This window comes from Cuculus canorus, chromosome 15, assembly GCF_017976375.1.
Source record: "Cuculus canorus isolate bCucCan1 chromosome 15, bCucCan1.pri, whole genome shotgun sequence".
In the NCBI taxonomy this organism is placed as follows: Eukaryota; Metazoa; Chordata; class Aves; order Cuculiformes; family Cuculidae; genus Cuculus; species Cuculus canorus.
Genome location: NC_071415.1, coordinates 2813971 through 2827377, shown reverse-complemented (window position 1 = coordinate 2827377; position 13407 = coordinate 2813971). Strand labels below are relative to the sequence as shown.

The 13407-nt window shown below is 53.4% G+C and overlaps 1 protein-coding gene across 1 annotated transcript; it reads left to right on the top strand.

The window, feature by feature from the left end:
* The first annotated feature begins 488 nt into the window (after positions 1-488).
* On the top strand, positions 489-11235 carry TEDC2 (tubulin epsilon and delta complex 2). Its single transcript, XM_054080893.1, is given in 18 exon segments — positions 489-514; positions 1102-1129; positions 1131-1178; positions 1180-1202; positions 2207-2295; positions 2998-3128; positions 3130-3198; positions 3201-3302; positions 3304-3339; positions 3341-3454; positions 3457-3606; positions 3608-3689; positions 5035-5074; positions 6964-7063; positions 7435-7543; positions 7784-7885; positions 8283-8494; positions 11023-11235. Coding segments are annotated over 18 exon segments (1608 nt in total). The 3' UTR covers positions 11170-11235.
* The last annotated feature ends 2172 nt before the right edge of the window (positions 11236-13407 follow it).

The window sequence follows — 13407 nt, the reverse complement described above, 5'->3', positions numbered from 1 at the left end:
CGATTGCCCGGCTCTCCATGGAGTTTGTCCACATCCCTCAGGGTCTCTCTACCCTCCAAGAGGTGTCAGCAGCTCCCCCTAAATTCGTTTTTATCCGCGCACTTCGTTATTAAACCTTCGAGTCCTTCCCGCCCCCTGTAGAATCATGGAATCATTACGGTTGCAAAAGCCCTCTCAGCTCATCAGCCCAACCTCCAGTGCCTGCTAAAACCACGGCCCCAGCTGCCAAAGCCACACGGGTTTTAACCCCTCCAGGGATGGCAGCTCCCCACTGCCCTGGGCAGCCTCCGCCAAGGCTCCACCGCTCTGTCACTGTCTCCTCTCACACCCAATCTGGACCCCTCCCCGTGCGGGCACGCTCGCTCCCCGCCCCCGCCCCCTCGCCCCGCCCCGCAGGTCCTGGCAGGGCTGTAAGTGCCGCGAGTGCCCGCGCCTCGCTCGGTGCGTTCGGTGGCGCTGCCGGGGCTGAGCGGGCAGGACGCGCCCCAATGCTGCCCGTGGGCTGCGGCGGGCGGTGAGAGCGCGGCGGGCGGGCGCTAGGACCGGCGGGGGCTGGGAGCGGGTGGATGGCAGAGCGGGGCGGGCGGCGCGAGGGTGCGAATGGCGATAGGAGCGGGCAGCGCGAGGATCTGAATGGGGCGCCACTAGGACCCGGTGGGCGTGGGAGCAGGGCGGGCGCCGCTAGGGCCCGGCAGGGCGGGACAGTGGGTGCGGGGTTGTGGAAGTGAGGCGGGCACCAGGGACCGGCAGAGCGGGCGGGGCGAGCACTAGGACCTGGCAGAGCAGGGGCAATGAGAGCGGGCGCTTGGACCCAGCGGGTGGTGGGAGCCAGAACAGGGCGAGAAGGCGCTAGGACCCAGCGGGCGGTGGGAGCGGTGTGACAGAGCGGGCGGGCGCTAGGACTTGGCCAGAGCAGCGCAAGGGGAGCTGGGCGGTGGAGCAGGGTGGCCGGGCGGGCGGTGCTAGGACCCGGCAGAGCAGTGGGGAGCGGAGCTGTGGGCGCGAGTGGGCGCTAGGACCCGGCGGAACGGGCGGGCGGCGCTAAGACCCAGCGGTCGGTTGGGACCGGGCGGGCGCTAGGACCTGTGTGGTTTCCCCCAGGCTGCAGGCGGCGCTGCAGGCGGCGCTGGGGCGAGGGCGCGGAGCAGCAGCGGGAGCTGGAGGCGCGGGCGGCGCGGAAGCCGGGCGCTGCTGCGGGGATGGTGAGCGCGGGGGCCCCCGTGCGCTCGGGTGGGGGTCCCATCAGCCGGTCTGGGGTCTCCATGGGCTGGAGGTGGTGGGGATCCCCATGGGCTAAGGACAAGGGGGGTCCCATCAGGCAAGGTGAGGCTCCCCATGGGCTGGGCTGGGGGTCCCAGCAGCCCGAGGTGTGATCCCCATTGGACTGAGGGCGATGGGGGTCCTCCTGCAGCCAAGGTGGGGTCCCTGTGGGCTGGGGATGATGGGGGTCTCATCAACCAATCTGCGGTCCCCATGGGCTGGGGTGGGGGTCCTGTCAGCCAAAATGAAGTCCCCAAAGGCTGGGGTGGTTGGGGGTTCTCCATGAGCTTTGGACAACGGGGATCCATCAGCCCAAGGTTGGGGGCCCTCATGAGCTGGGGATGGTGGAGCCAAGGGGGGATCCCCAGGAAGCTGGGATGGGGTCCTGATCAGCCAACGTGGTATACCCCCAGCAAGCTGTGGTGGTGCAGTCCCTGCGGGCCATGGTGGAGGGGGGGTCCCTGCAGGGTGGAGTAAGGGAGGTCTCTGTGGGCCATGGTGGGGGTTCCATCAGCTACGGTGAGGATTCTCCTGCAGTCGAGGTGGATGTACCTGTAGGGTGGGCAGTGGGGTCCCCTGCAGCTGTGGTGGGGTCCCCGCAGGGCAGGTGATGGAGGGTCCGTGTGGGCCTTGGTGGGCTCCCCTTGCAGCCATGGCAGGTAGGGTTCCCATTGGCCATGATGGGGGTCCCTGCATCCGTGGCGGGGGGGTCCCCAGGGGCCGTGGTGGGCTACCCCATGGGCCAGGGGCAGGTGGGGGTCTCTGCAGGACAGGCTTTCTGCAGCCGTGGTTGTGGGGGTCCCCTCAGCTATGGTGGGGCTCCCGTGGGTAGTGGGTGTACCCTCAACTGGTGGTGGGGTCCCCATGGGCCATGGTGGGGCTCCTCCCATGGGCCTGGACTGCTGGGGTCCCCACGGTCATGTGGAGGCTGAAACCCACTTCCCAGTGCCGACCCTGCCATGTGTTTACTTCCCCCAGGGACTGTGAGGAAGATGAGCAGCTGCAGGCAGCAGGGTGGCTCCAGCCTCACCCATGGTGAGCATCCCTGGGGCCCCCGTTGTTCCCATCCCAACACACAGGGCTTGGGCCTGCCTGGGGTCGAGCCAGCCGTGGCGTTGAGGTCCTGCCAGTGCTTCCGCATCCACTCAAAGCCCCTCTCTGCCTTTTTTCAACCCCTTGGGGTTAGCCTGGAGTTGGGCCACGGTATTCCAAGGCCAACCAAGAAGTGTCTGTGGGCCTGGCCAAGGTGTGGCGATTGTCACTAGTTAACAAAGCAAAGAGGGGAGATTGAGATGAGATCTTGGGAAGAAAGGTTTTGCTGAGGGTGGGGGAGGCCCTGGCCCAGGTTGCCCAGAGCAGTGGTGGCTGCCCCCATCCCTGGAGGGGTCAAGGCCAGGTTGGATGGGGCTTTGAGCTCTGATCCGGACATGGGTGTCCCTGCCCATGGCAGGAAGTGGAACTGGATGGTCCCTTCCAACCCAAAGCATTCTGGATTCTGTAATGGGGGGTGACTTGTGAGAACTGTCTCCTCCTGCGAGTCCCATCCATCCTGAGCCTTCAAGGCTTTTGGCAAAGCCTGCCTGCATCCTCTGGGGGAGTTGCTGTGCGGGCACAGCCAAAATACCTGCTGCACTGTTCAGTGGGCTCCGTTTTCCTTCTATAGCACCTGGTAGAGCAAGTTAGTGTGGAGACTAATTGGGGAAGATCCAGGTTTGGACCCCTTTACATCTCTTGCAGAAGACAGGCCTTCGCCCAAGGAGCTGGAGGAGCTGGAAGCGCTTGAACAAGGCCTTAGAGAAGGCACTGAAAGTCAGGAAAAGCATTTGAAAACTCCGTTAGGGACCCAGGGAGCTGCGAGAGAGAAATCTCGCAGGTGAAGGACCTGCCTCCCAAGGGACTGCTGAAGAGCAGCAAGTGCCTGCATCTGTTGAGGATGTTTTCCTGTGACCACGAGGGTGAGAACTGTAAGCAAGAATCCTGCACCTTTGAAGAAGTCCTCCTCATACAAGCTGAGAGCCCCTTATAGGACCGATCCAGATGTGAAAAAAACTGCAGAGGAAAGCACCTGCCAGATGTGTTTTCTCAAGGTCCCAGGACAGCTGGAAAGAGCTCCTCAAAAGGGGTGGCCTGTAACCAAGGAAGGAGTCACAAGACAGCGATTGGCATTGGAAATAGAGGGGCCTGTGGTGCCAGCCGAACCCCAAAAAGACACCTATCTTGTCCAGATCTGCCCCTGAATGAGCAGCAACCTTTTCCGTGGGGGATTCAGCTGGGGGAAAGGACTTGATAACTGCTGGCAGCCAGCTGTTTGATGCAGGGAAGAAAAGTGGTGGCTTCCTGGGAGAGCTCCAGCAGAAAGGAGACCCCTACAAGTGAAGGTGTGTTGGGAAGGAGCACCTCACCACGAGCAGTCACCCTCCAGGAGAAGGGGGTAAGTAATGCAGATGGGCACCTCTGGCTTGTTCCACTTGGCGCTGGCGAGTGCATCTGCAAAAGCCCAAGTCTCTGCCACAGCTCTGCGAGGTTCACCGACCCCCTCGGGTCCTTCTGGAGAGGAAGGGCCCTTGACAGGTTCAAAGTCTTTGTTATTGCTGAGGTGTTTTTTCACTTGAAGGGCTACTCTTGGACGGCTGGGACTTGGAAAGTCTTTTAATCAAGCTGTTTGATATTTCATAGCCCCCTGTGGCTGTTTTGGAAGCTGTCTCTGCAGAGCTTTCTTGAGCCTTGGTTTTTCCTCCAAGTCCACTCCCCTTACACCTTATTGATTTTTTTTGTTTTGGACAGTAATAATACGTAAAGCTTGGATTCTTTCTCTTTCGTGCCCAGTGCTGTTTGCAAGAGATGGCTCCTGGGTTGATTCCATCCCATTTAACCTGTGAGTTGCTGCCCCTGTAACTACACAATCAGTATAGACTGGAGTGCAGTCATTTCCACTCTTTGCAGGAAGAGTTGAAGTGGATGTTGCTGTGACTCTACAAGCCAAGATGCTCTTGGCCCTCTTGCCCACCAATGAGGTTCCAATCTGATCCCTCCCTGTCCCTGGATACTTGGGAGAAATGGTTCTCAGCTGCCAGAACCCAGCTTTTGTGTTGTGGCAGGGAGGAAACTATCCTTGTTTGTGTGGTGTTGGGATGGACACAGGATACCAAAGTGGCAGTTGCTGAGGAAGAGGAATCTGGATTCAAATGTTTATTTATTTAAAAATCCCAGCCTTGGTCTCCTGTTCATAGTTTGCCTGTGATGAGCTATAACCAACCCACATGCAACAAGAGCAAGTTGGGGTTTATTCTGCTTGAAGGTCAAGGTGCATCTGTGAATCTATTATTCTATATTCCCAGTGAAAGCCGAAATGCCACTTTCCCATTTCCTATGTGTGTGATACGGTGTTTAAGCAAAGCTGCTTTGTTGTGCTCAGGCATGGCTTCAGTCATGTCTGTACATATCAGCACCCTTGAAGGTGTTGTCTCTTGTGTCTGAACTCTGCCTTGGCAGGGCTGTGCTCCCAGCTTCCCACCTCGGATAGGCTCTGGCTTGAGGTAGGATGTGGGAAAGGCTCTCCCAAACCAGCTCAGTGGTGCTGTGGAAATACAGTGAGTGGACTGATCCTCCTCGCCGTGAGGACAGGCGGAAGGCAATGGTGGATTCAACTGGCCACGGTTGTTGGCATCTTCATTACAGCTAAATGAATTTCAAATTTAGTAAAATGTCATTTCTCTTTGAAGCAAGGCTCTGCTGCTCTCTGGCAGCCAGGATTGATGCTGCTCCTGTTTTGTAGGTGCCAGCTGAAGCTGCCCCTTTCCTACAGGAAGGCCTTTTTTCAGGAATACCAGGTAAGCCTAGCCTGATCAGTCCAGACCCACAGCTTAGGGCTGTGAGGAGGGGTGCAGAGCGGGAAGACCAGGCTGGTTTGGGGCTCCGGGAAGGCACTGACCCACCTGTGTGTGGGGCCTGGACTCGGAGCCAGAGCCATCGTCCAGCGCAGTGTGTCTCTGCCAGGCTTTTCCTGAGGATATGTGTTTGTGTTACCCTAGCCATTCATGTTCTTCTGTTTTTCAGGGTGCTAATCCGTGTTCCTCTCTGAGTTGTTGAAGGCACTCGAATGCTTAACTCATGGGGTTAAGAGTACAGAAGCCTCTGCTGGTCCTGTATGCGAGTAGCTGAAGGCAGGAAGCCACATGGGGTGGGTGCATGTATTCCTTGTGCAGTGAAAGAATTTCCAATGCGGAGCTGCTCTGATGGGGCACCTCTTTCACTTGGCTGCATTTTGAGGCCAATTCCTGCTGATGAACTCTCTGAAACAGAAACCAGTTGCAATGTTCCTGCATCGATGGTGCTTGGGTGTCCTGAGTTTGCTGGTCTCTGAGCGCAGTGCTCTAGTTCGTTCTCCAATCCCTCTGGAAGGGTTTCCCATGAGTTCCTTTGAGAATCTGCTATAATCCAGCAGATTTCTCATTATGTGGCCTTTGTCCATGTATTAAACTTAGACCAAATAGTAAATCTAGCTATAGCTCCTGGTGCTATCTCCAAAAATTCCAGCTTCTCTTGGGAACGATCAGTTATCTGACACCGGTTTGCTTGTTGTAAATACCCCTTGACTTTCACTTATAAATGGAACCTTTGACATCTTAATCACTCTGGTATAATTTTATATTCTTCGCTGTTACTTTCAACTCTGGAACAGCTTGAAAATAACCTTTGCTCTGAAGATCCCTTACCGAGGGGAATGCACCTTGCCTGGTACACTTCTGCTCTTTTCTGTTCCATTAAGTTTGCTGTTTCTTTGCATAATGTGTTTCTGAAACTGCACTTTCTATCCTGATTTTAAAGATCCATTTGGATCCATTTGGAATGAGTGAAGAGGTGCACACTTGGGTTAGACTTGTCGTGCAGTGCATAACTGTTTTAGGCTTTCCTTCTGGGGCTCTCGCTTCGTGCAGCAGGTCTGGGGAGAACGGCTGGGATGCCGTCCTGTGCTTAAGGATATTTTGGGCCCTGTGCCGCAGTGAGGCTGCTGAGTTCTGCCAGTGAAACCACCTCTGGTAGGCACGTGTAACACGTTCATCCTCAAACCAGGCTGATGCAAGGTCCTGGCCAGCTTACTCATGATACCACCCTTAAAGCTCTGTGTTTTGTGTCCGTCATGCTGAAGCACTACTGTTGCGCTTCTTGCCAGCCGTAGCTGTCACAAAAAAGATGAAAGGAAATCTTAAGACAGTTTGGTGTATGAAGGAATTGCTGTGCTAAAAGCCAGGGTGAGAATTTGTCCTGTCTGCTCTACCACAGAACCTCTTTTCTGTACACATTTACTAACAGAGTAAAATATAGAATATAGAAATCAAATAACTTGCCCCTCTAGAAAGAAGGGGAAGATTTGTTGTTTCCTATGGGATAAAAGCATAGGTGGGGCGATGGGACAGAATTACTGATGTACTGCAAGTTCACATTCTGCTTAGAAATGTGTTGTCTCCTGATGGCTGTAAATCCTTCCCTTCCAAACAGGTTGAGAGAGTGTTTCTTGGTGTCTGATGCTTCTGCAGGACATCCTTGCTGATCTAGTACTGGCTGTCAGACCTAAGGGGAGGGTGACTGGTAAAGAACCTGGGAAAGGGAAGGGGGAGGCAGATGCTTGTGTTTGAAGTGCTGTCGTGTTGCAGCTCAGTGTGAACATGGTTACAGCAGACAGTAACTCTTCCACCTTCTCCCCTCTCGAATTTTCAGGGCATGGGAGAGATGTCGCCTCTGCCAAACAAGTGTGGATGCAGCAACTGCAAGAAACAGTTTCATAGAGAGGATTCAAGCAACTGTATCCTTTCTCTGCTCACCGCCCCCTTCACAAGTACACGGTGCAGTGGGTGCCAGGTGCAATCGCTTTGCAGTGGGCTCCTCTCTGGAGAGAGTTGTGCCTCCAGGGACAGCAGTTCAAGCCAGGTCTCCCCAGAAGTGTGTTTTTAGTGTTTTAGCACAGCTCTTGAGCAGTCGTAAAACTCTTGATGCGGGCAAACAAGGCCTCAGGGCAAAGAGGCATACACAGCTGTGCATCCTTGCCTTCTCCCGGGCAGTGCCCCTTCCCAGGCTGCTTCCCCTCTACCTCTACCTGACCCCCAGTTGGCCCAGGGCTTGGGTGCACGCACAGAGCTGGTGCTGTGAAACCTTCCTTAAGCTGCTGCTCTTCAGTTTTGTTCACCAGTGCCAGCCTTCAGTCCTGCAGAGATAGAGGAGGAATTAAAGGTCCTCCAGGATGTCCCTTCCCTTCTGAGCCAGTATGTGGAAGCTGAGCCTGAAGGTAAGGAGAGGGAAAAATGGGCAGGTAGATGAAGGGGGTCGAAGGTGGAAAAAAGATGATTTCAGTAGGCTCCAGTTCCATGTGTCTTGTGCTCTTGGCATGGGCTGGACATGAGGGACAGGAGCCCTCTCTGCCTAAAATGAGGACTAGTTCACCCAAGGCTACTCTGGAAACTGGTATTTAGGGGGAAAAGTTTTCAGTATGCTCATACCTGCTGGTTTTCTTCTGCTTCTCTCCTAGAGCATCCCACTCTGCAAAGAGAGTACGAAAGCCTTTTGACCTTGGAGGGTTTGCAGACCACTGTTTCCCAGTGCCTACATAAGCTGCAGCTTCTGCAGGCAGGTGAGCCAGTTCCTATTTCTGTAGTCGGAGTGTGGCCCGCTGTGCTCGAACAGCAGTTGCCATCTGTAGAACACTGTGGACTATATATTTTTTTTTTCCTCATTATCCTTAATGATAATGTAGCATGTGAAATTCTCAGGAGACAAATGGAGCAGTGGTATCTGTGTTCAGGAGGATCTTGGGACTTAACTGCTGCAGTTCCGGAGGGCTGGTGTTGAAGATGGCAGAGCCGGTGTGCTGTAGCTTCTCCTGATAGGGCTGTATGTGAGGAACTTACCCAGACTAACACAGTGTCGTCAGTCACTCATTTTGAAGAACAGAAAGTAGATCACACATTCTGCGAGTACAGATTTAACTTGTCTATCCCTGCCTCCTGTCGATTCCTCCACCCTGGCAGCTGTGGAGTCCCAGATGAGGCTGCGCCCAGACTGCACTGAGGACGTTGGAATCTGCTTTCCCACCTGTGTTGCTCCCAAGGGACAGCCTTGTGACGGCACAGGCCTGCTGGCTCGGCCTCTCCTTTCTTACTCCAGTCTCCAGGAGCTGAGGGACCTGTTTGCCTTGAAGCTACGAGTAGCCATGCTTCACCAACAAATTGCCTTACAAAAGGTGAGTCTTTAAATGTGATAGTGCTCCTGGAGAGGGCCAAGAGAAGGGCAGTTGTGGGGGGATGTTGGAGTGCAGGGTCTCAATGAGGGAGCCCCAGCACAGCAAGCTCCCCAATTGTGTTTCTGTGTTCATGTCCTGTGTCCAAGGCCCATCACTGCCTTGCTGACTTTGCAGATAAACAGTTACTGGTTTTGCCAAGGCCAGAGCAGAGGCCTTTAACTGTCTAACCCTCTCCTGATAAGATTTTTACCTTTAGCTGCTCTGAAAGAGCCTGGCAGTGGAGGATGTTGTTGGTAATGGCTGAAGACCCCTTTTGGCAGCCCTTGACAGTCCTGTAAAAAAAAAAATCTGTGGAAATCCGCTCTGTCCTTATTTGCTGTGTGACTTCCAGCTAGCAACTTCCTCTGCTGTCTGTTCCTTCTTTTCAATCTCAAACCCCTCTGCTGCTAATCCTGACTTCACTGTGCTGAGACTGCCCATAAGAATGCGATATGGGGTTGGTCTCTCCACCAGCCTGAGCAGAGCCCATGCTGCATGGGGATCATTTCTTCCTCTCAACCAACAGCAGCAAAGGGCAAAGAAGGTCTGTGGAATCACAGCCACTCCTTTGCCCTAACCTTTGCCATTGAACTGAATGATAGAGGCTTTGGGTAAGTCTTTTTTTTTTTTTTTAAGCCAGGGAAGAGTTACTCATAATGCACAGCACTACTCCCTTTGGCTGAAGATAGATTGCTGCCTGTTTGCAAATGGCACTTTACTACAATAATCCTTAATTATGGGTTACGAGGAGTTTGACATTTATCCACCCAATTGAAGCAGTGACCACAGCCTGCTGCCAGGGGCTTTGTCAACCAAGTCCCTTCCTCTGTGCCTTTGTCTAAACTGGTGCTTTGCACTGGGTGAGATCTGAGTGCCTGGATCTGCTCTGTCTGGAGGGTATGTGACATTCTTGGGACAGGTAAAGTGAACGGACTTTGCACAAGACAAATACTGTGGGAAAGGATGTGCATGCTTCTTGGCCAAGCCTGTCCATTGCCTTTCCATGGAGAAATGCTATAAGTCCTCTTAGCCTATAAGTCTATAAGTAGCTCTTAGCCTGCCTTTGAAGGCCTGTTTCCTTAGTTGAGCATCAGGGCCAGACCAGGCAGATGGAGGAGGGAAGGGGCTCTCTTAGAACGTGGAGCAGTGTTGTGTTGCTTCACGTGCCAGCTTTCGCTTAGGTAGCATTCACATCTGCAGCTCTTAACTCTTTGCCAGAGATCAGCAACTGTGCCTTTTTCCCTGACCCTGTGCCGAAATCTGTGGAGAACAGGACTGGGAACTCCTTGCAGATACCCTGTACCATAGACTCAAAATCACAGAATGGTTTGGACTGGAAGGGACTTCAAAGCCCATCCAGTTTCACTCCCTGCCACGGGCAGGGACACCTCCCACTAGGTCAGGGGGCTCAAAGCCCCATCAAACCTGGCCTTGAACACTTCCATGGATGGGGCAGCCACCACTGCTCTGGGCAACCTGGGCCAGGGCCTCCCCACCCTCACAGCAAAACATTTATTCCCAAGATCTCATCTCAGCTGAAAACCGTTCCCCCTTGTCCCATCCCTGCACTGCTTGATGAAGAGCCCCTCCCCAGCTTTCCTGGAGCCTCTTTCAGTACTTTGTTCTGTTTGGATCTTCCTTTCTTTCCACTTCTGATAAACACTTTGAGGAAGATGGCTGACCCAGGACAAGTGTGAGGGACGTGGTCACCCAGGCAGTTGACTGACTGCTCTTGTGGGAAGGCAGCATGTGCAGCTGGCTGTGTTTTGGGTGTGTAGACTGCTCAGGCTTCATCAGCTGATGCCAGCTGGGGAAGAAATCCAAAGCAAAATTTCTGAGCAGTAATTGAGGAGTGGGGCACTAAAGGCTGACCCCTGTCCTTTAACCGGAAGCTGCCCTGGGCTCAAGTTGTCTGTCGCAGCCGTAATCCTGGAGTTCTGTGCTGTTAATTCCAATGGCTTGTTGGAGAGCATGGACTGGTATCACAAGCTCGGCTTAATAAGCCAGAGGCATGGCTGGGCAATGTTGGAGAGCCTGTGCTGCTGTGGAGGGGTGCGGCTTTGTTCTGCCTCTGCTGGAGTCAGCTGTCTGCCTGTCTGTCTGCCCAGCTGTGGAGTGACAGAACTCCACAAGCGGAGGGCTGAACTTGCCATTGAGTGAGTTAAACTCTTCACTTGTGGTTGCAGAGCTTCTGCTTCTTGCAGGATGCTGCTCCTGCCCCAGCACCGGATCATCTCTGCAAAAGAGAAAAAGCCCCACCATTTATCTCACCGCTCTAGGAATGCTGAGTGGCTGCCGGTGTGCATCATTGGCAGAGACTGAACAACCCTGCCTTTGTTACGTATGACAAAAGAAAGCATCTGTCTGTCAGTTAGCAATGGTATTAGTCATGCTTGCTCAGGTTAGGATTCACTTGATATGCAGCCACTTCATGGAATCCTAGAAGTGCACTCTGGCTCTGCTGACGTGTCTCCTTTGTTTCTGCCCAGGTCATGATGGCAGAGCTCCTGCCTGTCCTGGAGTCCAGGCTGCACCCCGAGGCCTCCACTGCTCAGCTGTACCGGGCGATTTACACGCTGCTCTGTGAAAGAGGCAAGCGATTCCCTGTGCTGGTGAGAGACGAGCTGCCAGACTGATCCAGTGGGAGCCTGCTGCTTGCCGTCTGCATAATCAGAGTCAGTTTTAAGCAATAAATCTTCTGTATTGACTTTTTTACTCTGCCTGTTTGTCCAAGTAAATTTCAGAGGGAGAAGGGGTTCCTTTTTTTCCATTTTGTATCACTTCTACGCCCTGCTAACTCTGAGGTTTGGTGAAGCCTCTTCAGGGCTTCATGGACACTAGTTTTCACTTCTTTTCCCAGGCTGGTCTCTCTAGCAGCTCCAGGTTCCTGACTGTCCCAGTTGTTCTACTGGGCTTCTATAGGCAGACAGCAAAGCAGGTGATAAAACATGATTTATCTTGGTCAGATAGTGACCATATATACGGTGGGGCAAAGCCTTAGAGCATCTGAAAATGCAGAAAACCTGAGCTGCTGCTTCCCTGTGCCTCTGTTCACCAGTTGGAACATAACTAACATTACTGCAGTTACAGTCCAATAGTCACTGACTGACTGCGTTTGCTCTCTGTCCTCAGTGGCCCAGGCCTGATGCTGTAGCACCTCTGTGGAACCACTCTGGTTTGTGGTTCCTGCTCTGAGCTGGGTTGGTGCCTGGACTGCAGGGCAGCTGGGGCAGTCCCTCCTCAGCCCATCAGTGGCATTGCTGCTCAGGTCAGGGCCCTTCCTGGCAGCTTCATGGCTTGCCAGTGTAAGGACTTATGCCAGTGGCATCCTGGCTTGTATGAAAAACAGTGTGGCCAGCAGGACCAGGGAAGTGATTGTGTGGCTGTACTCTGCGCTGGTGAGGCTGCACCTCGAATCCTGGGTTCGGTTTTTGGCGCCTCACTACAAGAATGACATTGAGGAGCACTAACGGAGAAGGAGAATGGAGCGGGGGAAGGGTCTGAAGAACAAGGGTTATGAGAGGCGTCTGAGGGACCTGGGGTTGTTTAGCCTGGAGAAAAGGAGGCTGAGGGGAGACCTCATCACTGTCCACAACTGCCTGAAAGGAGGTTGTAGAGAGGTGAGTGTTGGTCTCATCACCCTAGTGACAGGATGAGAGGGAATGGCCTCAAGTTGCACCAGGGTAGGTTTAGATTGGATTTTGGGAAACATTTCTTCACCGAAAGGCTTCTCAGGCACTGGCAGAGGCTGCCCAGGGAGGTTGTGGAGTGCCCATCCCTGGAGGTGTTTAAAAGATGGGCAGACAAGGTGCTCAGGGGTGGGGTACAGTAGTGGACAAGTACAGTTGGACTTGATGGTCTCAAAGGTCTTTTCCAACCAAACAATTCTATGATTGCCTTGCACCAAGCTGAAATACTTGTGCTATGTCATCTCAGGGAGATGGTGCCCAAGACAGCAAGCCAAGAAGGGCTGGGCTGCCTGCACTTAGGAGAGAGGCTTGTAATCCAGGAGGGAGTGGATAAAGGAGCCCAGTAGATGGCACTCAGCCCTTTGCGTTGCTGCAAGCCTGTGGCTTATGGAGAAGCAGCCTTCTGGAGCAAATAGCGGTGTCCTTCCTGGCTGTGGAAAACACAGATCCTGTGGCAGGTCTGACCTTGTCTTTATGAAAAAATTCCAGCTTCAATTGCTTCTGCATCTCAGGTTTAGGTTTGTAATCCCCAAATCCTCTGGCATTTCTTTGTGACACTTAAAGCAAAGCTATGGAGTCATGTGCAACAGCTCTGCTTGGGAGCACGCGGGAGTCTGTTTTGGGAAGGGTCCCAGTGTACCCCTCGACATTCGCAATGCTCATTCTAGTTTGACTCGTGCTGTCTCTAGCTGCACTAGGAGATTTTCCTGGAGGAATTTAGTTCTCAGCAGTGCTGACAGCGGGCATTCTTTTTTCCTTCTGTCTTTTCGAAGGCCAGAGTGAGTTCTCTCTCTGTTCTGAATGTTTGCCCCTTTCTGGCACTTGGAACACACTAAAAGTCATTCCTATGACAGGTGAAAATCAGCCCCTCTTTCTTTCACTTTCTATTTTTTAACACCTTACATTCAGTTCTTTGTAGATGGGATTTAATTCAATCAAAATTCAATCAAAAAGAGTCTTCAATCAGGGCAGGGTTTCATTGCCCCCTTCCCAGTGCCTGATGCAAAGGAGCATCCATGTGGGCCACACGGATGTGGTTTGCATCCGTGTGGGCCACTGGGAAACTGTGCTGTGGGCAGCGGTGGAGGAGGGCTGCGAGGTATTAATTAAAGGGAAAGGGTTGCTTGCAGGAGCAGAGACTACCTCCAAAATTACTGCGGTCATATGCCATGGGTATTAACATCT